The 19521-nt window shown below is 61.1% G+C and overlaps 2 protein-coding genes across 6 annotated transcripts in view; both read left to right on the top strand.

Moving 5' to 3' along the window:
- CACNA1S (calcium voltage-gated channel subunit alpha1 S) overlaps positions 1-6718 on the top strand; it is a 57257-nt gene extending 50539 nt beyond the window's left edge. Inside the window, exons 37-44 of the mRNA XM_077789048.1 lie at positions 28-129; positions 227-351; positions 1286-1414; positions 3624-3823; positions 4303-4367; positions 5233-5327; positions 5899-6015; positions 6246-6718. Of these exons, the coding sequence (XP_077645174.1) occupies positions 28-129; positions 227-351; positions 1286-1414; positions 3624-3823; positions 4303-4367; positions 5233-5327; positions 5899-6015; positions 6246-6506 (1094 nt within the window). The 3' untranslated portion in view covers positions 6507-6718. The remainder of the gene's footprint in view (positions 1-27; positions 130-226; positions 352-1285; positions 1415-3623; positions 3824-4302; positions 4368-5232; positions 5328-5898; positions 6016-6245) is intronic.
- Positions 6719-11483: 4765 nt separating this feature from the next.
- The window catches only part of KIF21B (kinesin family member 21B), a 50707-nt gene continuing 42669 nt past the window's right edge, over positions 11484-19521 (top strand). For all 5 annotated transcript variants that reach the window (XR_013341256.1, XM_021527658.2, XM_021527657.2 and 2 more), the window contains exon 1: positions 11484-11573. Coding sequence is in view for 4 of the 5 variants with exons in the window: in XM_021527658.2 (XP_021383333.1) it covers positions 11536-11573 (38 nt within the window). In the remaining variant the exon portion in view is untranslated. The remainder of the gene's footprint in view (positions 11574-19521) is intronic.

The following is a 19521-nucleotide window of genomic DNA, read 5'->3' as shown; positions in this document are numbered from 1 at the left end:
GCTCTGACCTGCTCGCTCTCCTCACAGGTAATTTTGAACAGGCCAATGAGGAGCTCAGAGCGATTATCAAAAAAATCTGGAAGCGAACAAGTATGAAGCTTTTGGACCAGGTCATCCCACCTATTGGAGGTATATCCCCAGGTGTCCCTTCCAGAGGGACAGAGCTGCTCCTGGCCACGGTCCCACTGCTCCAGCCAGAATCATCACGTTGGTTTCCTCCCTCCAGATGATGAGGTGACAGTGGGCAAATTCTACGCTACTTTCCTGATCCAGGAGCATTTCAGGAAGTTCATGAAGCGCCAGGAGGAGTATTATGGGTACCGGCCCAAGAAAAACCCTGTGGAGATCCAGGTTGGTGTGTGGGTGGTGCTGGAGGGGAGATTCTTCCTGGAGGCAGGCAGGGAAGGGAAGAGGCTTCCAGGGGGCTCGGAGAGCTGCAGGGAGCCTGTGCCTCAGGCCTCTGGAGGTGAGGTGGCCCAGGTGAGCCAGCACCAACGTGGCCATGAGTCCCAGCACTGAGGGGGACCTTGGTGTGCAGGCTGCAGAAAGCAGAGGAGGGTTTTGACTTTCTGCTCCACTCACTGCAGTGTAGCAAGGGCTTGGCAGGATCTGGTGCCTCACCAAGTAGTTTTAAGACCTGGAAAGTCCCACCCCATACCATTGTCTGTGCCAAATGCTGCTCGTCCATGCCCTTACCCACCTGCTCTGCTCCAGTCCCAGGGCCTTGTCCCTGCTCTGCCCTTAGCAGTGTGTGGAGAGCTCCACGTGCCTGGTGTTCTCTCAGCCTTACGGAGCAGCAGGGTCAGTGTGGCTGACTTTGAGTGGGACCACTGCAGTCAGAGAAGCCTGCACAGCAGGCCCAAGGGGTGCTGGCAGAGGATTTCTGTGCCTGCCCAGAAGGCTGGGATGTCCATGGTCTCTCCTGACTTTACAGGAGGAAATCACCTGTAGAGATAAAAGACCAGGCTCCAAAGGTGCAAAGCAAGGAAAAGAGCCAGGTCCCGGATCAGGGATGGAGGCCCAGCCTGCCCTTGGCTGTCACCAGCCCAACCCTCCATCAGTGTATTCCTTTTGTGGGACAGCTTGAGCCCAGAAACGGAGGGACAGCTGTGGGACAGCAGCTCAGGAGCAGTGTCACCAAGCACAGCCAGCTGCAGGCTGTGACCCGTGGCCTGTCCTTGGCAGGACACCTGGCAGGGGGAGCGTGCCTCACCACGCTTCCCTCTCCAAAGACCAAGGCGAGGGTAGTGGGGTCACCCCAGCCCTGCCTTCCTGTCCCCTCCAGGCTGGGCTGAGGAGCATTGAAGAAGAAGCTGCTCCTGAAATCCATCGGGCCATTTCTGGGGACTTGACTGCAGAGGAGGAGCTGGAAAGAGCCATGGTGGAGGCTGCCCTGGAGGAGGGGATATACAGGGTGAGTGCAGCCCTCAGGGCACAACACAGTCTGTGTCCCACCAGCCCTGATTTCAGAGTGCTGGTGGTGGGTCACTGTTGATTTCTTTTGGGGTTCTGAAGGTCAGGGTGACCTCAGACATCGTAAAGAGTATTTGCTTCCCTTGCCTGACCAGCCAAAGAAGGAGCCTAAAATGCTTCCAACTGTGCTTTCAATGTTGTTTATTTTTTCTGATCTAAACATTCTTTCTCTGACCTGCTGAGCTCTGCCTAGCAAGGAAGCCATGGCCATCTGCCCCCAAGCCTCGAGTGGCTCCCACCTTATATACTCAAAACAACACATGTATGTTTACAATTTCTTTACCAATTCCTATCACCCATGTTAGACTGTGAATCTCTGCCTTAAAGCAATAGAAAAGTGTCACCATCACACCAAGACATGGAGGACAAGATGAAGGAGAAGGTCAGGACACGCTCAAATTTCTCCATCTTGTACCTCCTTGAACTCCATTCTAAAAATCCCAAAATTCTACTTTTCCACCCTGTGTTAATTCAAATATCACAGTACTCAAACCCTTGTGCCTTGTAATTCCTCATACAAAATTGGCAGCTTTTTACACAGGCTAAAATTGAAGCCACAGGTGTTTTTTACTTAATGCCAGGGTCTTTGAGCCCCCTGCCAGGGTCTGGAGACAGCCAGGGCAGCCACGGGGATGTCCTGGACTTTGACAGGTCAGCTTGGCTGCTGGCTCTGGGGGACAGTCTGCAGGGTGTGGGCCACAAGGGTGAGCAGCACTTCTGTCCTTTCTGTGAGCATCAGGACATCCTGGTTGTGTCATCTTGGGCAAGCTGCTCCCTGCCTTAGTTTCCCCTCGTGAAAGAACCCATCCCATGTGCCTGGCAGGGCTGGGCTGGATATTTACCTGCTGCTTTGGAGGTTCTTACTCGCACCTTCTGCCAGGCTCAGGCAGGACAGCTCTGGTGTCACAGGAACTGATTCACTTCCCACTCCCCTGGGGCCTCAGAAACAGCCTGGGCAGCTGTGGGGTTGCAGAGTTCCTTCTGTGTCCAGAGGTGCCACCACCTCACGCTGTCCCACCTCCTGTCCTGCAGAGGTGACAGGATTTGTCATGGGCTGGCTTATTCCAGTGCTGCTTGTCTTGGTTTGAAAAGCCAGGTGTCTGCCAAGGAAGGCAGGAGCCTTCATGGAAATGGAAAATGTAAACCCCCTCCCTCCAAATTATTGTCATTTTGAATTTAAAAGGCTCTCAGGCAAAGATAAAGGAATAGGAATAATTCTTTATTAAGAAAGTTAAAATAAAAATGCAATAGTACAAAAAAGAAAACAACCCACTGCCAGAGTCAGGACATGCCTTGAGCCCCTGTGGGTCAGGGAGGTGGCTCAGCCCCATCCCAGGGGGGCTCAGCCCTCCTGCAGTGCCAGCTGTGCTTCTGCTGGAGCAGGATCCTGCACAAGGGGGGAGTTTTCCTCTGGAGCTCCAGGGCTGGGGGAGATGGGCCTGGGCTCCTCTGGGAATGCAGGGGGAAGGAAGCTGCTCCTCTGGGAATGCAGGGGGAAGGAAGCTGCTCCTCTGGGAATGCAGGGGGAAGAAAGCTGCTCCTCTGGGAATGCAGGGGGAAGGAAGCTGCTCCTCTGGGAATGCAGGGGGGAAGGAAGCTGCTCCTCTGGGAATGCAGGGGGAAGGAAGCTGCTCCTCTGGGAATGCAGGGGGAAGGAAGCTGCTCCTCTGGGAATGCAGGGGGCAAAGGCTGCTGTGCTGTTCCCAGGTCAGATTTGATCCAGGTAGGAATGCTTGGCTCCTCCCCTGGGCGGAGCATCTCCCCATGGATGATGGAATTTTCTCAGCCATGCAGGGACACACACTGGCCATGGACAGAAGATAATTAATAATTAATGGCCCATGAACAGCAGAGATCTCCTGGAGGGAGGATTGGTTGTGGGAGAGATAAAGAGAAGTGCCCAAAGAACAGCAGAGAACTGCCCCAGCTCTGGCAGATGGGAATAGAATGCACACCCCCATTTCCAACCTAAGACACTGCTGCATGGCCATCCACCCTCAGTGCCTCAGTTTCCCCACCTGGGCAGTGAAGCTTTTAGGACCATGTGGTCTGTAAGACCTGAGCAGAGCAATCACTGTTTTGACGTGGGAATGGCCCCAGAGCAGCCTGGAGCTCCAAGCTTCCCCTGATGACCTCCCTGTTGGTTGCAGAGAACAGGTGGCTTGTTTGGCCAGGTGGACAGCTTCATGGAGCCCAGCAGCCCGCTGCAGCCCCAGATGGCCAGCCAGAGGCCCCTGCAGTTCACCGAGGTGGGCACTGAGGACCTCGACTCTCCAGTGTTCCTTGATGACTTCCCCCAGGAAGGCAACACCAACATCAACAATGCCAACAGCAGCAGCTGGCTGGAGGGGTAAGGGTGTTCAGCCTCGGTGTGCAGCGAGGAGGGCAGTGCTGGCCCTGCCACTGTCTGATCTGGAGCTGTCCTGGCAGCTGGCTGCACCCATCCCCATCCCCATCCCCATCCCCATCCCCATCCCATCCCATCCCATCCCATCCCAATCTCAGTGCCATGAGCATGGAGTTGGGCAGCAGGGCTCCAGGGATTGCAGGAATCTCCCCTCCCCTGCTCCAGGGATTGCAGGAATCTCTGAGGGCCAAGGCCCAGGTTGGGTCACCAGCACGTGCCTGGGCACAGGTAGAAGGGACAAAGATGACCAGTGTAAGGGGATGTACTTAGTCTGGCTTCTTGGGGCCTCCACCCTGCTTATCCATCCCGTTGTCCCTGCAGCTCTGTCCCCAGGCTGGGCAGGGTGGGGAGGGCTGCAGCCCCGGGCAGGGCTGGGCTCAGTGAGGGGTCCCAGCCAGGCTGACCCACTGCCTGCCCTTCAGGGTGCAGTATGAGGATGAGGTGCTGAGGAGGACGGCACCAGCAGCACGCAGGCATCCAGCCTGGGGTGAGTCTGGGCTTTGTTGTTCTTCTGGGGGACTGGGACCAGCCCAGGGCCAGGGCAGGGGGAAGGGGCTGATGGTGGTGGGTGGAAGGAGGAGGTGCAGGCCCCAGTAGTGCTGAGCACAGCAGGATCTCTCTGGAGAGCTCCGAGGAGACCCTTCTCCCTCCTTCCACCCTTTGAGGTGATGAAACATGGAGACAGTGCCTCAGGTTGGGAGAGCACTGGTCATCTCAGGGTGGCAGGACCACAAGACCATGTTTATTTCCTTAAACAGGGATTTTGGGTGCTGCTGGACTCCTAAAGCCTGTTTCCCCCAGACCAGCAAGCCCAGTCCCATCTCTGTTTGGCAGTGCTGTCCTTGCTCGTGTATACATCTGATGGATGTTGAGATGCTTGAGCGAGTCCAGAGGAGGGCAACAGGGCTGGTGAGGGGTTTGGAACACAAAACCTGTGAGGAATGACTGAGGGGTCTGGGGGTGCTCAGCCTGGAGAAAAGGAGGCTCAGGAGTGACCTTGTCACTCTCCACAGCTCCTGAAAGGTGGCTGTACTCAGCTGGTGCTGGGCTCTTTCTCCAGGAGCTGACAGAAGCAGAGCTCACAGCCTCAGCTGCACCAGGGGAAATTTAGGTTGGATGTTAGGAAGAAGTTTTTTACAGAAAGGGTGACAAAGCTCTGGAATGGCTGCCTGGGGAGGTGGTGCAGTCCCCATCCCTGGGTGTGTTTAACAAAGCCTGGATGTGGCTCTGGGTGTCAGGGTGAGTTGAGGTGTTAGGGCTGGGCTGGACTCGATGATCTTTAAGGTCTCTCCCAACCTGGTGATTCTGTGAATTCTGTGATTCTGTGATGTCCTTCCCCTTCCCTCCCACAGAGCACAACCGCCCCATACCCATGGAGAGGCTGAGCAGGAGGCGAGGGTCCCCCTCTGGGGGTCTCTCATCACCAGGGCCACTCCTCCCCCAGCAGGTAAAAGGGACAGTGCATGTCAGAGGGGACACAGCGTCATGTGGGGGACACAGGTGAACCTCCCTGCCATCCTGGGAATCCTCCCTGCCATCCTGGCACAGCTGTGATGGGAAGGAGCCCCTCTCCAGGCTCGTTGGGTGAATCCAGCCTTGCTGGAGCTTTTCTCTTGGGTCAGCCTGGAGGTGGAGCTGGGCTCCCATCCTGCTGCTGTAGCAGCCACGGGGAGCTCCTCCAAGCTGGAACAGCTGGAAGCACATTCCTCTGGCTGCCCATCTGCCTCCAGAGCCAGGGCAGGCAGAAAGGGTGCATCAGATTTGCCCCCACGCTCCCTTTGCTGCCCTTTACCCAGCACGTGCAGGGCAGGGGGCCAGGGCTGGTTCCCAGCTCTCTGCTCACGCGGCCCTGCTGGTCACATTTTGGGGATGCCCTGGAGCCAGGAGCTCCAGCAGGATGGCATTGCCTGTTCAGGCACTGGACAGGGGACAGAACCTGCAGCCCCCACACTAACATGGCAGAGATCTTCCCTGGGCACTGTCCCAGCATGTTGCACCTCTCTGCTACTCTCACCCAGCTGCCCACAGAAGGTGGCACCATGACAGGAGCAGCATCCAGCTCAAGGTTCCAGCAGAGAGAAACTGGTGAGCCAGGAACATCCTCCACCCCAGCCATCACCTTCCTCATCCAGGAGGTAAGGCAAGGGCACAGCTTGGCAGAGGGAACAGCAGGGATGGCAGGAAATTCCAGGGATACCATGCTTGTGCCATGACTGGAGACTGGAGGGCACAGCTTAGCCACCAGGACAAGCAGCAGGAGTGTGCCAGCACAGAGGGCAGAAGGGAGAAGAGGGTGGGTGGGTGCCTGCAGCCAGGGCAGCTCCCCAGGCTGAGCACCCTGGCTGGGCTCTCATCCTCTGCACAGGCTCTCATCTCCGGAGGCCTCGGGGCTCTGGCCCAGGACTCGTCGTTCCTAGCAGTGACCAGGGATGAGATGGCAGCCAGCAGCCAGCTGGAGATGGATGAAGTGGAGAAGGCAGCCGTGGAGCTGCTAAAGGGAAGAGAAACACTGCAGGGCACAAAAGCTGGCTCTGCCCCTCTGGACACCTCAGCTGTGCCACCAGGCAGGTCCCCAGGGCTCGGTGCAGCTCCCTCCCAGAAGAGCATCGCTGCCACTCGCCTCTGAGCTGCCCACTGCAGTGCCCAGGGCTCTGTCCCAGGGGTGCAGGAGCAGAGCCACGCCGTTCCTGCTTCTGCCCGGGGTCCTGAGGTACTCTGGCCAGCTGTGGTGTTACTTTTGGGACAGGTCTCTGGGATGCTGGTGCAGAACAGGACAATGCTGTTCCAGCGGGGCTTTGCAAGAGCTGGACAGGTCATTAAAGTGTTCCTGCTGTGTGACTCTGGGTGCCCCTCCTGTCCTTCCTCTGCCACCCTGCCTGCACAGCCAGGAGAGGGGTTGCAAATGCGACACCATGTGTAACCAGAGCTGGCAGTGGTTCACCTGGCAGTCTCCAGTCCAGTCTTGTTGAAGTTGCCAGGCTCTGGGGATCTCCTGAAATCCCAGCAGCTGGACCCTGCACCCTTGTGTCTCTGCTGGAGCCTCCAGCCTCCTGCCTGCAGCTAACTCTGGCCTGGGAGGAGATGTGCCAGGGGCTGGCCAGCAGAATGGGGCCTGGGGCCTTCTTGGGCTTCTTGGGCTCCCTGTCCCAACTGTGTGTGAAACTGGGGCTGGGCAGAGGTGTGAAAGCATGTTAAGGCCGGGGCAGGAGCCCTGTGGCTGGCCAAGAGCAGAGCTGGACACTGTGATGCCATTTCTGCCCCTCCCGCTCTCTCCACACTGCGCTCTGGGGGTCAGGCATCCATCCCAGTCCCTGGGAAGGTTCATTCAGCCCATGGCATCCGTCCCACAGCTCAGGGGGCACGGGCAGGAGGGTGTGGAGCTGTTCCTGCCATGCTCCCAGCACTGCTGTGCTGGTGCTGAGCAGCAGCCGAGGCTGTTCCTCTCTGGGCTGCTCACAGGGCCCCCATGGGATCAGGGTGCTGAGCTCTGGGGCAGCCCCATCTGCCAGCTGAGCTCTTCAGTGGGGTCTGGCTCCCCAGAGCCCCCAGCCCGGCCTAACTGGGAACTGGGGGGCTCTTGATCACCTAATAGATATTAAAATGCAGAGAGTGGATGGGTCCCAGGGGAGGAGGCGATCAATGAGCCAGCCTGCTCTCCAGCATGGCTTTTATTGACTCGGGGAAGGGAACTGCCTGAGCTCCAGCTGCAGCCCGAGCACAGAGCCTGTCTGGTGCCTGCCCGTGGCAGCACAGCTTCCCACAGCAGGCAGCCAGCAGAGACGCATGGCGTGGGGGAAACCGGGCAGCCCTTCCTCGTGCTCCTTTGACACTCGCACCCTCACACAGACACACACACAGACACACACACACACACACACACACACACACGCACCCTCACACTCGCACCCTCACACAGACACACACACAGACACACACACACACACACAGACACAGACACACACACACGCACCCTCACACTCGCACCCTCACACAGACACACACACAGACACACACACACACCCTCACACAGGCACCCTCACACACAGACACACCCTCACACACCCTCACACACACTCCCTCACACCCACACACATACCCTCACACCCTCACACACACACTGGTGGGGGTGCATGGGGCTGCAGTTCTACTCTGGCAGCTGCTCTGCCAGGGGGTGTCAAGGACACCCTGGGGTGAGTGGTCGTGGTCTCCTGGTGGGTTTAGGGAGATGCAGCACTGTATGTATCATTGCCAAGACACGGGGGTGGTCACTGGGGACTCTAAACAGGTGACACTGTGGTGGGAACAATAGCACCGTGTTGGGGGCCCTGCACCTCTGCTGCTCTCTGGGAATGCGCAGAGCATGATTTGCTCTGAGGTTTGTGTGTGGTGTGTCTTTCTTAGGCTGATCCTAGCTGAACTGGGGACAGGTGTGATCTGTGGTACAGCTGACATGTGGGTGGGAGTAGGAAGAGAGAAACATCATGGCACAGTCACTGCCCCTCTCTGCCTGGAGCTTCAGTGGGGAAGAGTCCAGCCTCAGGAGAGCCAGCAGCTCAGGGTGGGACCTGCACCGTGCACCAGGCGTCCTTGCAAATGTGGGACAAAGAAAGAGGAATACCAGCTCCTGACAGCCTTGCAGGAAGCCAGACAGGCCAGGTCCTGCTGAGCCATGATTTTGTACCAGCATGCAGTGTCCTGGGACTGACCCATGCCAGCAGAGCTGAGGAGCTCCTGCAGGGTGCAGAGTCCTGTGCACACATGGCCCGTGGTCCTGGCACCTTGGGAGGGGCAAACACAGGCATGGGGTGAAGGGACCCAGACTGCAGAGCAGAGGGCAGGTGCTGGGCTCTGTGCTGGGCACAGCACTGCCTCACTAGCCATGGCCACCAGCTGCTAGCCACCAGTGCTGGCATGTCCTGGCTATCCCTCTCCCAGGATACAGCCTGGACTCCTCAAAAGAAACCTCTGAGTGCCTCAGTTTGCCCTTGTGCTCCGTTGCTGTTCTCCCTGACAGTGACAGCAGAGCTGGCAGCCCCCTGTAGGTCCCACCCCTGCTGGAAGATGCTTTCCCCTGCAGAGCCAGGGCCTGCCTGTGTCCGGCTGCCTTCAGCCCCAGCAACGTGAGTGCAACTCAGGAAAGCCAGAGCAGGGGCTGCTCCAGCTCCCCAGCACTGCCTGTCTCCAGCCCTGCCCTCTGATGGCCTCTGGATGTGTTTCCCTCACCAGCCTGCGAGACCAGCTCCGAGGATGGAGCCAGTGGCCCTTGGGCACAGCTCGGGGGCACTGCCCTGTGCTGCGCTCTGCCCAGCCCTGCAGCACGGGCTGTGCATGCTGCGGAGCTGTTCTGGCATCGGGACACCGTCCTGGCATGCCACGTCCTCATGCCACAGCCTTGGACAGCCCAAAGGGCTGCCAGGCCCCAGTCCCGGTGGCTCTGCCAGGAGCACTGAGCTCAGCCCTGCCCTGCCCTGTATCCTGCTGCTCCGTGGTGTCACCCCTCAGCACCAGAGGGGACAGCATCCAGTGGAACCAAGGAGGCGTCGGAGTGGTGCCAACCCTGTGGAGACACGCGGTGCAGCCCGGTATATCCCCGGTACATCCCGGGAAAGCGCTGGCACACCCTGGTGCATCCCCGGTACAGCCCGGTACATCCCGGGAAAGCGCTGGCACAGCCGGTACAGCCCGGTACAGCCCCGGTATAGCCCAGGGCAGACTGTCACAGCCCGGTACAGCCCGGGGAAGCGCTGGCACAGCCCCGGTACATCCCGGAGTAGCGCTGGCACAGCCGGTACAGCCCCGGTACAGCCCGGTACATCCCGCAGCGGCGCAGGCGGCAGCGGGGCCCTGACCCGGCAGAGGGCAGCAGGGGCTGACGAGTGTGAGTGTGAATGTGAGCTGTGTCCGTGTGTCTGTGCCTGTGTCCCTGTCCGTGAGTCCCTGTCTGTGTGTCCGTGTCCGTGTGTCCCTGTCCGTATCCCTGTCCGTGTGTCCATGTGCCCGTGTCCCTATTTCCTTGTGTCCCTGTCCACGTGTCCGTGTGTTCCTGTCTGTGTGTCCCTGTGTGTTCATGTGTTCATGTCCATGTGTCTGTGTTCCTGTGTCTGTGTCCCTATCTGTGTGTCTGTGTCTGTGTCCCTGTCCCTGTGTCCATATGTCTGTTTGTGTGTCTCTGTCCATGTGTCTGTGTGTCCGTGTGTCCTTATCCCTGTCCTTGCGTCCCTGTATTCCTGTGTCTGTTTGTCCCATCCCTGTCTGTGTGTCCCATCCCTGTCCGTGTCCGTGTGTCCCATCCCTGTCCCTGTCCCTGTCCGTGTATCCCTGTCCGTGTCCGTGTGTCCGTGTGTCCCATCCCTGTCCGTGTCCGTGTCCCTGTCCATGTCCGTGTGTCCATGTGTCCCATCCCTGTCCCTGTCCCTGTCCCTGTCCATGTCTGTGTGTCCCTGTCCGTGTCCGTGTGTCCGTGTGTCCCATCCCTGTCCGTGTGTCCCATCCCTGTCCCTGTCCCTGTCCCTGTCCCTGTCCGTGTATCCCTGTCCCTGTCCGTGTGTCCGTGTGTCCCATCCCTGTCCGTGTCCGTGTCCCTGTCCATGTCCGTGTGTCCATGTGTCCCATCCCTGTCCCTGTCCGTGTCCGTGTCCCTGTCCATGTCCGTGTTTCCATGTGTCCCATCCCTGTCCCTGTCCGTGTCCGTGTGTCCATGTGTCCCATCCCTGTCCCTGCCCGTGTCCGTGTTCCTGTCCGTGTCCGTGTCCCCGTGTGTCCCATCCGTGTCCGTGTCCGTGTTCCTGTCCGTGTCCGTGTCCCTGTCCGTGTCCGTGTCCCCGTGTGTCCCATCCGTGTCCGTGTCCGTGTTCCTGTCCGTGTCCGTGTCCCCGTGTGTCCCATCCCTGTCCGTGTCCCTGTCCATGTCCGTGTGTCCATGTGTCCCATCCCTGTCCCTGCCCGTGTCCATGTTCCTGTCCGTGTGTCCGTGTGTCCCATCCCTGCCCGTGTCCGTGTGTCCCTGTCCGTGTGTCCCATCCCTGTCCGTGTCCGTGTGTCCCTGTCCGTGTGTCCGTGTGTCCCATCCCTGTCCGTGTCCCTGTCCCTGTCCATGTCCGTGTGTCCATGTGTCCCATCCCTGTCCCTGCCCGTGTCCGTGTTCCTGTCCGTGTCCGTGTCCGTGTGTCCGTGTCCGTGTGTCCGTGTGTCCCATCCCTGCCCGTGTCCGTGTGTCCCTGTCCGTGTGTCCCATCCCCGTCCCTGTCCCTGTCCGTGTATCCCTGTCCATGTCCGTGTGTCCATGTGTCCCATCCCTGTCCGTGTCCGTGTCCCTGTCCATGTCCGTGTGTCCATGTGTCCCATCCCTGTCCCTGCCCGTGTCCGTGTTCCTGTCCGTGTCCGTGTGTCCGTGTCCGTGTGTCCGTGTCCGTGTGTCCCATCCCTGCCCGTGTCCGTGTGTCCCTGTCCGTGTGTCCCATCCCTGTCCCTGTCCGTGTCCGTGTCCGTGTCCCGGCTCCCGCCGCTCCCGCTGCGTGCTCGCGGTCCGGCCCTGGGGGCGTGTCCCGGCCGGGCCCCGCCCCGCACCTGGCGCGGCCCCGCCCCGGCCCCGCCCCGGCCCCGCCCTCCCGGCCCGCGGATGCTCCGGGGCAGCGGCGGCGGCGCCGCGCGGGGCCATGGCGGCCCCGGACAGCTGCGTGAAGGTGGCCGTGAGGTGAGTGCGGGATCGGCGCTTCCCGCGGGCCGGGCCACGCCTCGCGGAGCTCGGTGCGCCCGGCTCCGGTACCGACGGGCGGGGCGGGCGCAGCCGCTGCGCTGCGAGGCGGGGGTCGCTGGGTGCCCGCCCGGCTCCGACCCCCGCCCCGGGGCAGTGAGACCTCGCCGGGCCGGTCTCTGCCGCACCCCCTCGGCCCCGCCGCTCTCCTCCCCACCTCCGCTCCGCACCGTTTGGGATGTCTGCCCCCTCTCCCTCCGCCGCCCCCGCCGCCCGCCATCCCCCGTGGCCGGCGGAGGGCGAGGCCGGGACCCCCGGCTCCTCCACCTGCCGAGCCGGCGGGCGCCCAGCCCGGGCGGCTCCCGCCTGCTGCGGGGCGGGTTCGGCCGTCCGAAGTGTCACCAGGATGCCGGGCGTTGTGGGGGCTCCCTGCCCGCCCCCCCGGGTGGTGGGAAGCGATGCGGTATCGGTGTCCTTTGTGCTGGGAACAATGCGCCTGCAGACCCGCACCTCACGGAGGAGCTGCTGGCGGCCTCGGAGCCCGCCGGGGCTCGGGGGGCTGCGGGAGCTCGGGGGGCGTGGGCCGGGCGAGGCCGAGCCCCGCGGGAGCGGGTGACACCCCCTGTGTCACCCTCGTCTTTGTGAGCGCCATGCCCGGCCCGGTGCGCGGCGGCGGGGCTCTGCCGCTCCTGCCCCTCGGGAGGGAGGAGTCCCTGCCGAGAGAGGGGATCCGAATCCCACGGAGCGACAGCGCGGGACCCTGCCCGGCCCGGGACCTGCCGCGGCCGGAGCCGCCGTCCCGCGGGGAAGGCACCGGCCGGCCGCGCTCGCCCCGTGCCTGTGCCGGGGCAGCCGCATCTGCCGGGCCCGTGGTGGCGGTGGAGCGGGTCGGACCCCGTGGGAGCCCGGCCCCGCAGCCCGTCCCGGCCGGGCGGACACGCCGTGCCTCCCCGCCCCGTGCCCCCGGCGGTGCGGGCAGTGCGGGCTGGCGGCGGCGGGGACGCGCCGGGGCTCGGGGGGCACTGCCCGCGCCCTGCCTGGTCGGAGCGGGAGCACAAAAGATGCTGCTGGTGCAGCGGCAGTGATGGAGGGAGAGCGGGTGGGTGTGGGGCTGTGTGTGCGTGTGCACGCCGATGTGCGGGGCTGTGTGTGCGTGTGCACGCGTGTGTGTGCACCGCGACACCTCCCAGCTCCCCCTGCCCCTCCATCCTGCTCGCCCTGGCAGCAGCCGGAGGGGATTTTTTGCCATTCTCCTCTGGAAAGGCCGAGGGTCGAGGCCAGGCTTTGGCTGCGAAGGATGGGGGAGCTGCAGGAGTGACGGCAGCCCCGCTGCGGCTGCTGCTGGGGTGGCTGCACAGGGGCAGGGGGGCTGTGCCAAGATAGAGCGCCTGTGCCAGGACACTGACCCGGGAGCCGAGTTAATGCCGACCACGGGGGTGGAGATTTCCTCCTGGCCAGACTCTTCCCGTCTCCATCCTGCATTTCTCTCGAGATGATGCCTTTGAACACCATGCCGGAGATGGGGTGGGTGCCCCGTGGCATGGCGGCTGTGGAGTCCTTTCTGCGGGGCTCTCCTCATCCCTGGGTCCCTTCCAGCAGTGGGGTCCCGGGCTGGCTGCTGCTTGGCTCGGGGACCGCAGCGGGGAGGAGGCGGGGGTATGCAGCACTGCAGTGGGGCTGGAGCGGTCACGGTGAGGATCCAGGGAGGGGGGAGAGCTCCAACCCTCCTGCACCCCGTCCTTGAGGGAGCGAGCCAAGATCCCGCTCAGAGCAGCTGGTGAGAGCCGGGCACACGGGGGGATGTGGTGCTGGAGGTGAGTCGGGAGGACAAAGGAGCAGGGCTGGGAGCGAGGAGGCTGCAAAACAAAGCCATCGGGTTATGATGCTGTGCAGGAAGGTGGTTCTGATGCTGAGCTGAATGTGCAAGGGCTGAACTGCTCTCCCTGCAGACCACCCACCTTTTCTGCCACAGCAGCCCCGGGGGGCTGGGGCTGGATCCCCTCCTGTCCTGGACTTGGAGCAGAGCAAGGTTTTCCTTTGTCAGTGCTGGTGACACTCTGCCGGTGGAGCAGCCAGGCTGCAGGATTCTCTAAGACCCTTGAAGTAAACCTGCCCCCGATCCCACCTCTCTCAGCCATCAGAGCACAGAGGAGATTGAATGGTTCTGGGATGCAGCAGGACACGGATCAAAGCTCCCCTTTTGTCCCTTGATAATAACATGAATGGGCCAGCTGTGCTGTTTCTTTGGGGTCTCTGTGTCTGTGCTGCTGGTGGGAGGGAGGTGGGACCTGGGGAAGGGCCGAGGACACTGGGAAGTGATGGTTGGTGTTGCTGTCACAGCCATCAGGACCCGTCTCCGTGGTCCCACAGAGCCTTGGGGTGGGAGGAGTAGGAACAGTTGAACAGAGATGCTGGATCTGTGCATCCCAGTTCCTGCTGGTTGCCTTGGTCTGGCAGGAGAAGGCAGGAGAGATGGTGTGGTGTTTCCCTGCCAGCCTCACAGTCTCTCATCCTCTCCTTGAGACCCTGCTCTGCCCCATTTGCACTGGGCTCCAAAGAGCCTGGGTGCTGAGCTGTGGCTCCCCATGTGCTGGGAGGGAAATGGCTGGTACCTGCGGCAGCGCTGCTCTCAGCAGAAGGAAATGCAGGCCCAGCAGCTCCTCCTGGCCCAGGGGCTGATTTGTTCCTGTACCTTGTACCTGCAGCTCAGACCTGCAGTGGTTGCAAGGGCAGGGCTGGGTCCTGCCCTGGCTCTCACTCTCCCTGCCAGGAGGGTCTGCCTTTGCTTGCCCCTTAGTGTAACTTGTGAATGTCACTGTGTCTCCTGAGTGTCACTGTGTCTCCTGAGGCTGGTTCTGAATGTCAGTGTTTCCTGGGGCTGGTTCTGAATGTCACTGTATTTCCTGGGGCAGGTTCTGAGTGTCACTGTGTCTCCTGGGGCAGGTTCTGAGTGTCACTGTGTCTCCTGAGTGTCACTGTGTCTCTTTCTCAGTGTCACTGTGTCTCCTGGGGCAGGGAGGAGCCGGGCTGTGGCTCTCCAGGCCGTGCTGGGCTGGTGCAGGGAGCTGCCTCCTGCCCGGCGGTGCTGAGCAGGACCTGGGGCTGATGCTCCTCAGGCAGCAGCTGCTGCTCCTCCTTGTAGGTCACCTTCAAAGGGGTGGCTGCAATGCAGCCGGAGCAGCAGCTCCCCACTCCTGCCCTCTGCCCAGGAGCACAGAACCTCCTTGGTTGGAGGCTTGGCACAGAAACTGGGGGGCTTGTGCCCCCCAGCAGCCCCTCTCCCCACAGCCCCCTCCGGGTGTGGGCAGTGGGACGGGCTGTGTCTCAGGAAGCAGAGCTCAGCGCAGCAGTTCTGCAGTGTCAGGAAGGGCTGATGGCATCTATCGACCCCCGAAGCCATTAAACTCCTTGCCTGGAGGCCTGAGTGGCCTGGCTGGCTGCAGAGCTGCTCCCTGAGGGCACCTCCAAACTGGCTGGCTGGTTTGAGAGGGAGCAGCATCCCCTGTGCCAGGGCTGCCATGGCACTGAGCATGCCTGGCCTGCTGAGGAGACGCAGGAAACGGAGCTTGTGAAATTGGGGAAGGAAGTTGAGTCGTATTTCAAGTTTATTTAAACTCTGCAACCTCCAGTGCTCTGCTGCTCTCGTGGCCGCCCCTGCTGCGATGCTCTGTGGCCCACAACACAGCCCATGGCTGGCTGGTGCCAGGGGAGGGACTCCCAGCTCCTCCTCGGAGTCCCCCTCCCCTCATCATCTTACACCCTCGGGGCTGCTCCGGCCAAGTGACTGAGCTGCCAAGGCCTGGAGGTGGGATCAGCCGGGCTCCAGCCCTGCCAGGGTCCTGGCATCTCCAGTGCCCATGGCTGGGGCTCTCTGCCGGCTGGGATGCTTCCTGTGAGCCCAAAGCGTCTGGCACCAGCTGGGGTCACTCACCGAGGAAGTGAAGTTGTAGCGCTTCCACATCAGCTGTTCTGGGGTGGATTTGGATCCAGGGGAAAGGTGCGAAGTGTCTGTGCTGCCCAAGGGCTCCCGCGGGGAGAGGGAGGTGCAGCCCGGGTACTGCTGCCCACCCTCCCCTGCTGCCCTCTGCTGTGCCACTGGCTCCTGCATCAAAGCCATCGGCCTGGCTCTGCTCAGCTGTTACAGCCCTGCAGGGAGAGATAAGGCAATCGATTCCAGCCCAAGACACGGGATGTGACTGTCCTGGAGGGGGAGGGGAAGGGGGGAGGGGAGCAGCCCATCCCGGTGCTGGGCACAGCCCTGGGGTGCTCTGCAGGGTCGGGGGCAGCCCTGGTACTGGAAGGAGAGATCTCAGGAGGCTGCTCTACCCTCGGGGTGCAGGGCTGGCAAACCCAGCCCCTTCCTCTGCAGCCTTTGCACCTGCTGAGGGCAGCTCAGCCATGGCAGAGTGCCCCTGCCCATCCTGCGGGTGTTTTGCTGCCGGGCTGAAGCCGCCCAGCCACGCTCTGCTTTCACTCTGGGGCTCTGCAGCCTGCTGCGGCTCGGGGCTGTGTGTTCCAAGAGCTGGGGGACGGGGCTCCCCAGCCTGGAGGGAGTTTTGGGGGCCACGCTGGGCTCCGGGGGCGCTGGGCCCAGGTGTGTGCGTGCAGGGGGCTCCGTGCCTGCCTTCAGCCAGCCCTCAGTCGGCTTTTACAGCGGAAATGTTCAAAAGTGGAGCAGGGCTGCACCCCCGGATGTGCCAGCGCCCGCAGCAAAGCAGCGTGGGCAGCCTGGGGAGGGTTTGGTGCCCACCCATCACCCGTGGCAGGGCATTTAGCTGAGCACCCTGGAGCCTCAGGAACTCAGGGCCCCCCAGAATCAGTCCGAGGACGGAGGCAGCTGCTGCCTCAGCAGTGAAATTGGAGGCAGGAGAAAACTGCGGAGGAAGGCCCAAACAAAGCTGTCAGAAACATGGCTCCTGGCCCCGGGGAGGGAAGGCGATACCCTCTGTGAGGGTATCCAGTGCCAACCCGGCCGTGCTGTGCTGCTGCTCCTGCTGGGGCTGGGGCTGGCCCCGCGGGTCCCACAGGGCTGTTTGCTGCTGCAGGCTGTCACAACACGCCATGCCACCGCTTAAACAGCCGGCGGATTTGGGATGTGCCGGATCGCGGGGACAGCTGCCACGGGGGTCTGCTGCAGGAGATCATCAGTGTGCAGGGTTCCTCTGCGCCCTGGCCACTGCTGATGGATTTTACTTTGCCTTGGTGGAGAGGACTGGCACTGCCTGGCACCCCTTCCCTCTCTGGGCAGGGCAGGAGCCAGCCCAGCGCTGCCCTGCCGTGTGCTGGTAGCCCTGCACTGCTCTGGGGTGCGGCTGCCTCCTCTGGCTGGGAATCTGCCCCTCTGCTCTCTCCGTATGGATGCCATGCAGTCAGTACCCCCTCTGCCAGGGAGGGCTCAGAGCCGAGCCCCAGGACTGGGGGATGCCAGGGAGGGCTCTGGGCTGAGCCCCAGATCCGGGGGATGCCAGGGAGGGCTCAGAGCCGAGCCCCAGGACTGGGGGATGCCAGGGAGGGCTCAGGGCTGAACCCCAGGACCGGGGGATGCCAGGGAGGGCTCTGGGCTGAGCCCCAGGACTGGGGGATGCCAGGGAGGGCTCTGGGCTGAGCCCCAGGACCGGGGGATTCCCTTTGGACTGGGGGATTCCCTTTGGACCGGGGGATTCCCTTTGGACTGGGGGATTCCCTTTGGACTGGGGGATTCCCTTTGGACTGGGGGATTCCCTTTCCCAGCCCTGCAGCTCCTTGGAGCCTGACCTGGCTGGGGAGGATTTCTTGCCACAGCTCACTGTGCTGGAGCCTGGTGCCAAGCTCCCCCGTCCTGCTGCCCTGTGGGGCTGTGGGCACCTCCCTGCCTGCTGCCCATGCCCAGCTTTGGCAGCGAGATGCTCCCATCCCTGCTCTGGCCTGGGATGCTGGCAGGGAGCTGAACTCCTGCTCCTGCTCCTCCCCATGCCTCCAAGCACTGAGATCCCTGGCCTGGAAAGCACAGCCCAGCCCCTCCAGCTGGGGGAGAGGGGGGGTCTCTCAATCCATGCTGCTGGGGTCTCTGCTCAGCCATTATGCCAGGCTGCATCTGCCTGAAGGAGACATGAGGTCAAAATGTTCTCTGTTCCTTGCCCTGGTGAGGGACTGAGTTTGCTCCTGGGTACTTCAGAGCATCTCCTGTCCTGCTGGCCAAGGGCTTGGCATTTATTTATTTCTATTTATTTTTATTTAATTAACTTATTTTTATCTAAAAAATATATCTATTTATTCTATATACAAGTATACATATTTTTATGTATTTATTTTTAGCAATTTATTTATTTCTATAAACAATATAAATAATTATCGATTAATAATGCAATATAATATAATATAATATAATATAATATAATATAATATAATATAACATAACATAACATAACATAACATAACATAACATAATATAAATTATATATATTATAATATATTTATGAAGTAATATATTTAGTATTAATAAATATATTATCCAATATATTTATAAATAAGAACTATATTATCCATATCCCTTTATATCCATTTATTTATTGATATTTATTTCTTTCTATCCCCTTATTTGTATTTTGGAGAGGGGCTGGAGAGGCACCTCTTTTGTACCACCTACTCCCATGTGCTCTGGTGCTCCTGGTGAGCTCTGGGGCTGTGGAATCTTCTGCCAGGGTGAGGTAGTTGTTTCCCCAGGGGCAGCTGGAGTGCACTGGGAGCCTGCAGCACGCTGGCTCTGGGGAAGCCTCAGCTCCAGCACGGGCACACCGGCGTGGGGCTGGGGTGGGAGTGGGGCGTGGGCACCTCGCAGGGCGCCTGGGAGAGGGAGAGGTCCTGTGGGTGGGATTTGCTGAGTGGGAGGCCATGGGAGCCTCAGAGCTGGGTGGGAAGTGTGTCCCTCTGTCCCCTGGGGGATCCTGTGCTTGGTGGGATCAGTGCTGGCCTGGCAGCCCCAGGTGACTTGGGGAGTGCTGGTTTCCTCTGACTCCCCATTAACTCCACTCTGCTGCTGAGGTGGTGTTTTTGGGGCTGAAGGGGACTTGGGGCCCTGCTGGGGCGTGTGGCACATGGGATGTGCTGTCACACGTGTGTTCCCACCCCGCCTGGGGCTGGTGACACCGCAGCCTTTGCAGGTGGCTGTGCTGGGGCTGTTGTGTGCAGATATCTCCTGGTGCTGCCCTGGGGCTGAGCCCAGCCTGAGCGAAGGTCACCTACAGGGGTGAAGCTGGAGTCCAGGGACATCCCAGCCTGGGCTGGCTCTGCTCCCCTCTGGGCTGGGGAGAGCAGGGTCCCTGCAGGTCCCCACATCCCCTGGGTGTCCCTGCCTGGGGCTGGGTGTCCCTGCCTGGGGCTGGGTGTCCCTGCTGTCCCTGCCCAGGCCCTGCTGTCCCTGCTGTCCCTGCCTGGGGCTGGGTGTCCCTACCTGGGGCTGGGTGTCCCTGCTGTCCCTGCCCAGGCCCTGCTGTCCCTGCTGTCCCTGCCTGGGGCTGGGTGTCCCTACCTGGGGCTGGGTGTCCCTGCTGTCCCTGCCCAGGCCCGGGTGTCCCTGCTGTCCCTGCCTGGGGCTGGGTGTCCCTACCTGGGGCTGGGTGTCCCTGCTGTCCCTGCCCAGGCCCGGGTGTCCCTGCTGCTGGCTGTGCACGTCCCTCACCCTGCCATGCTCCTGGCAGAGCAGATGGTGCAGCTCACTGCCTCGTGCTCCTGCCACAGCTAATGAGCAGCACATGCTGCCTGCCACGGCCTGATTTAAAGGTTTCCCTAAGCCTGGGAAAGTCTGCAGTGGTGGGATTAGGGGGAGCCCAGGGGGCTCTGGGGTGAGAGGCAGGCTTGCCCAGGAGCAGGCTGGGTGGCATTGGGGTGGGTCTCCCTGGGGGATGGATGTAGAGGCACATCCCTCCTTTGGGCTGTGCCCAGCGGGGCTCTGGGTGCACCCAGCCCTGTG

Source organism: Lonchura striata, chromosome 30 (assembly GCF_046129695.1).
Source record: "Lonchura striata isolate bLonStr1 chromosome 30, bLonStr1.mat, whole genome shotgun sequence".
Taxonomy (NCBI): Eukaryota; Metazoa; Chordata; class Aves; order Passeriformes; family Estrildidae; genus Lonchura; species Lonchura striata.
Note: the sequence above shows the minus strand (reverse complement) of the source record. Positions and strands in the feature narration are given on the sequence as shown.